This window comes from Siphateles boraxobius, unplaced genomic scaffold (assembly GCF_051911475.1).
Source record: "Siphateles boraxobius isolate OS27281-9 unplaced genomic scaffold, OSU_SipBor_1 11, whole genome shotgun sequence".
In the NCBI taxonomy this organism is placed as follows: Eukaryota; Metazoa; Chordata; class Actinopteri; order Cypriniformes; family Leuciscidae; genus Siphateles; species Siphateles boraxobius.
Genome location: NW_027508711.1, coordinates 12,831,843 through 12,837,541, shown reverse-complemented (window position 1 = coordinate 12,837,541; position 5,699 = coordinate 12,831,843). Strand labels below are relative to the sequence as shown.

Sequence of the window (5,699 nt, the reverse complement as noted above, 5' to 3'; positions counted from 1 at the left end):
CGTCACGGAAAGCAGTGACACAAGTCGGCAGCACAACTTGCGAGCAAAATGAGAAACAAGCGTTTTTTTCCAAAATTGGTGATTTCCGCTTTTTTGCAGAATCTTTTAGTTGAGATCATGAAGAAGCCTCTCCATGTTTGAGATAACAGTATTGGTATATTCAAAAGCGTACATTTTGAGGTTGAAATCGGCTTGTTTTTCGGAGATTCTAGCATGCAGTAGGGGCGTGTCATTGTCTGTGTGTATTTCCATACTGAATAGCCGCCGGCGCTTTTGCCCCCGCCCCCCAACAGCGTGGCTACTTAATTATGCAGCGCTCTAGCCGGCTCTATCTGATATCAAAATTCAATGAAGATGGACGCCGCAAAGAATGTCGCAGACGAGCTGAACCGTGGCCGTTACAATGAAAATGTTTTGAAGTACTTCTTCGACAAGCCGGATGCTTATGAACAAGCGTTCACTGATTCTGAAGACGATCTGAGCGACGATGAAAGTGGCATGATAAGACTGAATAATGTCCCTAATCTACAACTGAGCGAAGATGAAGACGAGGAAGAATGTATCGGACTGGCGTCAGACGAGTTGGACCGTAAGATATCAGAGGCTATATCGATAGTAACATTTGATGGGGATATAGATAGAGAAATGGGGAAAATCCGTAACTTTGACTGTAAATTTTACACGAGGAGAAAAGAGAACTCTCTGCATGGGAGACAGTCTTGTAGCCAGAAGCTTTCTCCAGACATTATGTACAACATACGGCTGGATTCTTTAGCTGCGGAAAAAGAGTGGCAGGACATGCGAATTATTGGACATTTAGAGGCAAACAGACGCACAGTGCAAACTTCGGAGATGGTTACATCCACAAAGAAGACCCCGACAAAGAGAAAGTGTGCCCGAACGACTTATTTCATTGGAGGCAACGAGATCTGCAAGAATACTTTTCTGTTTCTTATGGGGTGAGTTTCCATAAACATCAAAGTTTGTCATTTTAAGTTCATTCTAAGTTCAGCTCATGTTTAGTCCATGTTTAGACCTTCCAATACCTACCTATTGTTTTTAGCTAGCTCAGGACTGTCGTTTTAGTTGTAACGTTAGCTGCTAATCGTTAGCACCATATCACTTGCCAAAACCCCCATTACTATAATGAGCTTTAAGATGGTAATGTGAGCTTCTGCTATTAATTTGAATAATGCTTCAATTGCTTGAATTGACTGGTGTTAATGACTTAACTTATCCCAGGTAAACCTGCCTGTTAGCATTCTTGAATTGATTGTGATGCTAATAATTTTAGCCAGTGGTGGAGGAAGTACTACTTAATATTCTTACCAAGGATTTACTAACGTAATCGTAAATGTATCAGATTAAATTCCTACTTAAGTAAAAGTATAAAGTATACGTAGCCGTAAAATGTGCATTATAAGTCAAAAGTAAAAGTATTTATGAAGAGTTTAATGTACAGGATTTTTTTAATCCTTTGACTCGAACCAGGTCTAACCACTAACTGTGAGGTCTAAACCAGGACTAAAACAAGACTAAACCAGGAAGTACAGATACAAGCTCTAAAGTAAGTAAAAGTAAAAAGTATTCATCATAAAATTTACTTCAGTAAAGTAAAAGTACCTATAATTTGTACAATACATTTTGATATAGGTGACAAGATGCCTGTTAGCAAGACCATGATGTTAAACGTTTTTTCTTTTTTCCCCCCTTTTTTCAGCATTGGCAGAGACACCCTGGCTGATATAGTCAAACACTATGAGGAGAATGGGGCAAGACCACGTTTGAGGAAGAAGCACTCACTGCCACGTCCACCAGCCAGGTTCATCAGCCCTGAGGATATCAACAGAGTTGTGGACTTCATAAAAAACTATGCAGAAGACAATGCCATCATGCTGCCTGGCCGACAGCCTGGGCATAAGGATTGGCATGTGAAGTTGCTGCCAACTCATGTGTCCAAGGCCTCAGTGTGGCGTCTCTACGTGAAGTCTGCTAAGGAGCTTGGTATGTGTAAACATTGATTTAAAATTGAGTGCTTATAAAGTGAAATAATGCGGAGCACTATTAGCAATTACAATACAATTAACCATAAGCAATATCTGTTTTTCAGGTGAGCGTGCAGTTTGTAAAACCAGCTTCAAAGCACTGTGGAACCGACTTCTCCCACACATCAAAAGTTGCCGGCCACGCACAGATCTCTGCTGGCAGTGCCAAAGCAATAACGAGCAGCTGATACGAAGTGCAAACCTCCCAGATGATAGAAAGTCTGAAGCAGTAAAGAAGCAACAAGATCATCTTTCCCTTGTGCAGAAAGAGAGGGCTGTGTACAACGACATGACTGCTGCCTGCAGAAAGATTTGCTCTGGCTCTAACCTGTCTTTTGGACCATCCCTACCAGCAAGCAAGAAGATTAGGATGCATTACAGTTTTGATTTTGCTTAGCAGGTAATATTTCACACACATTTACTTCACTTTACTTCATTAATGTCCCTTAAAGGGCGATTTGGTGCATGAGAATAAATAGTGCAAATGCAGAATAGCATCAATATAGTAAGGTTTATCTTTATTAGACAATTATGAATAGATGCAAATTTAATTTAATCTAATCCAAGTTCCCTCTCTCCCTCTGTCTCCTACAGTTACACTTTCCCTCAAACCCTCTCCAGCCAGGACCAATGTACTTCCTGACCCCACGGAAATGTGGCCTATTTGGTGTTTCATGTGAAGGGCTGCAGAAACAGGTGAATTACCTGATTGATGAAGGCATGTCATCTACTAAGGGAAGCAATGAAGTCATCAGCTACATGCATCATTTCTTCTGCAACTTTGGAGTTGGAGAAACAGAGGTGGATCTTCATTGTGACAACTGCAGTGGGCAGAACAAGAACAACTTCATGCTCTGGTACCTTGCCTGGCGGGTTGGACACAAGCTTCACGATAAAATTGAAATCCACTTCCTTATTGCTGGCCACACCAAGTTTTCCCCTGACTGTGGCTTTGGACTCATCAAGCAAGCCTACATGAAGACAAGAGTCAACACTTTGGCAGACATCGCTGAGGTACTTTAACTTTACTTTGCTTTAATGACTTCAGTGCTGTTTTCTGTTCTGCTTCAATGAAACATTTAACTGAAGATTTTTTTTTTCTTCCTCTCTTCTCTTTTTTGTCATCAGGTTGTGGAAAACAGCTCTCCTGTGAGTCGCCTCAATATCCCACAGCTTGTTGGAACGGCAGAGGGCAAAGTTTTAGTCCAGACCTTCGACTGGCAGCAGCATCTGACTCGCCACTTCCGTAGACTCCCACAGATCAAGAGTTATCAGCACTTCAGGTAATTGAAACTTTCACATTGTGTACATACAATATAACATAGCAACAACATACACATGACAGTTTTTTTATAAGAAAATACTTTGCCATGTTTAAAATGTCTTATGTGCTTTTTCTGTCACAGCTTTGAAGCCAAGAGACCAGGTGTGGTGCTTGCAAAAAGTCACCGTGATGCACAACCTGTCGAATATCAGCTACTGCGCGACGGAGCAGATCTGCCCCCTGTCGACGGTCTTCCTGTCCTGGCCCCACCTGGACTGAAAATTGACAGGCAGAACTATCTATATGAAAAAATCAGGCCATTCTGTGCTGACGAGGCAAGAGACATCACATGCCCAGCGCCAAGGGTCACAACACAGAAGAGTCCACAGAAGAGGATGCGAATGTAATTTCTTTGGACTGTGTCACAAAGACCTTTTTTCTTGTTTACAACACCTGCAATGTCACTTTATCAACCAACCACCTGAATTTAGTTTTACATTCTTGTATGAAAAGCACTCTAAACAATGTTTGATTGATTTGCTTATGGAAAATAAAAAAAGAATATATCAATCAACCAGTTTATTGCTTATTTTTTATCATTAGCAAAAGTTTGTGTTTCATGTTGCATGAGTACACCGAAGAAAATTCCTAGTCTGTAAAACCTTTCATTGACAATGGCAATAAAATCTATTCTGATGCATACTCCTATACTGTATGTAGGGACGGACGGGGACTAAAAAACAGCCCTGGACTTTGACTAGGCCCGGCCCAAAGCAATCGGCGCGCAGAAACTCGACAACAACAACAATAACGCCTGCCATGAGTGTCACAAGACTTTAATTGTGGCTCATGGTACTATACCATCCAAATTATAGCTAACAGCATATTCTACAATCTATTCCATGCTGTCTTAAAATGAATTTATTACTTAATAATCTTAATTAATTTATGCAGTAATTAATCTTAGCTACTGCACAAATAATAATACCACATCTAAATGAAAATACACCATTACAAATGTAACTTCTGTATTCAAAATCTTCAATGTTTGTAAGCATTAACTGTAACGTTACCAACATTTTTAAAAGTAAAAGCACAACATATTTCTTAATATTAGCTACTGCCCAGCATATATATATATATATATATATATATATATATATATATATATATATAAAATCACATAGCACATCCTGTTTCTGATTTTAACATTCTCTAGAGTTTATCTTATTTTTTATTCAGTGTACATAAGAGTTGCCTATACAGTTTTATCGGTAGATGCTAAGAGACATTTATTTATTACCTGTTTGCAAACTTTTTTTTTTCTTTGATGGCACATTTTCCTGACCTTTTTGCTCCCCCCTGTGCTTTACAGCTTTACAGGGGGGAGCTTTACAGGGGGTATGGCTTATCTAAATGAGATGTAAATGAGCCCTATTGTCACTCCCAGCAGCAGAGAGAGGTGAGAACTGCACAATCTTTTGAGGCTGTTTTCTCCCCTTTTAGCTTTTTTGTGTGCCTACCTTCAAATGGCCACAACATCTCCAAATATTATCAGATTTCCATGTGTTAAACATCGTTGGAAAGCTTTGAGACTACACTTTCAGAATCTGTGAATAACTCAAAATGCCCCAAAACCGACTTGTGTCCCTACTTTCCGTGATCGGTCACATATATTTGTTTTCCTTCATTTTAATCAACACTAACTTTATTCTCATCTGAATTATAAATAACTTATTTCTGTATAAAATAAAAAATCCCGAATAATCAAGACCAACCAGAGCGCACTATTTCTACAACATCATCACCGTTCGGCAGATAGCCAGCAGATATTTTGTGTCACGTCGTGCACAATAACCCTAAAGGCACCAGGGTGGCGGTGCCACCGGCTTTTTATATATATATATATATATATATATATATATATATAGCTGCGAGCAGCGATGAAGGGCCAAAGCCGGCGGTACCGCCACCGCGGTGCCTTTAGGTAACTAAAGGCACCGGGGTTGCGGTGCCACCGGCTTGGGCCCGTAATCGCTGCTCGCAGCTATATTTATATATATATATTTATTATTATTATTATTATTCTAACGACTATTCGGGCACTTTTGGGGCTCTTAACGTGCACGAAAACTCTTGAAACTTTGCACACAGGTCAGAACCCGCGGCCATCAGGGCCGGGCTGAAGATGGTACCCGGGCGTGGCAGGGGGGCTCGACAGCTCCCCCTGGAACGGGGTCCGAAAACTTGGTCCATAAATCAAACACGCTTGCATGTAATAATATGAAAGTCGGTACACATATAGATCTCATCGGTTTATATATCCTTTGTACTTTTACTTTTTACCCCAGCCCAACAGGAAGTCGGCTATTATGGTTTGTTTGGAAACG

General features: G+C 40.4%; 1 protein-coding gene across 1 annotated transcript; it reads left to right on the top strand.

Annotated features, from left to right (window-relative positions):
* The first annotated feature begins 498 nt into the window (after positions 1-498).
* LOC143704373 (uncharacterized) lies at positions 499-2,442 on the top strand. Its single transcript, XM_077197435.1, has 3 exons — positions 499-959; positions 1,721-2,004; positions 2,111-2,442. Exons 1-3 carry the CDS (start codon positions 499-501, stop codon positions 2,440-2,442), a joined length of 1,077 nt encoding a protein of 358 aa, XP_077053550.1.
* Positions 2,443-5,699: the final 3,257 nt, after the last annotated feature.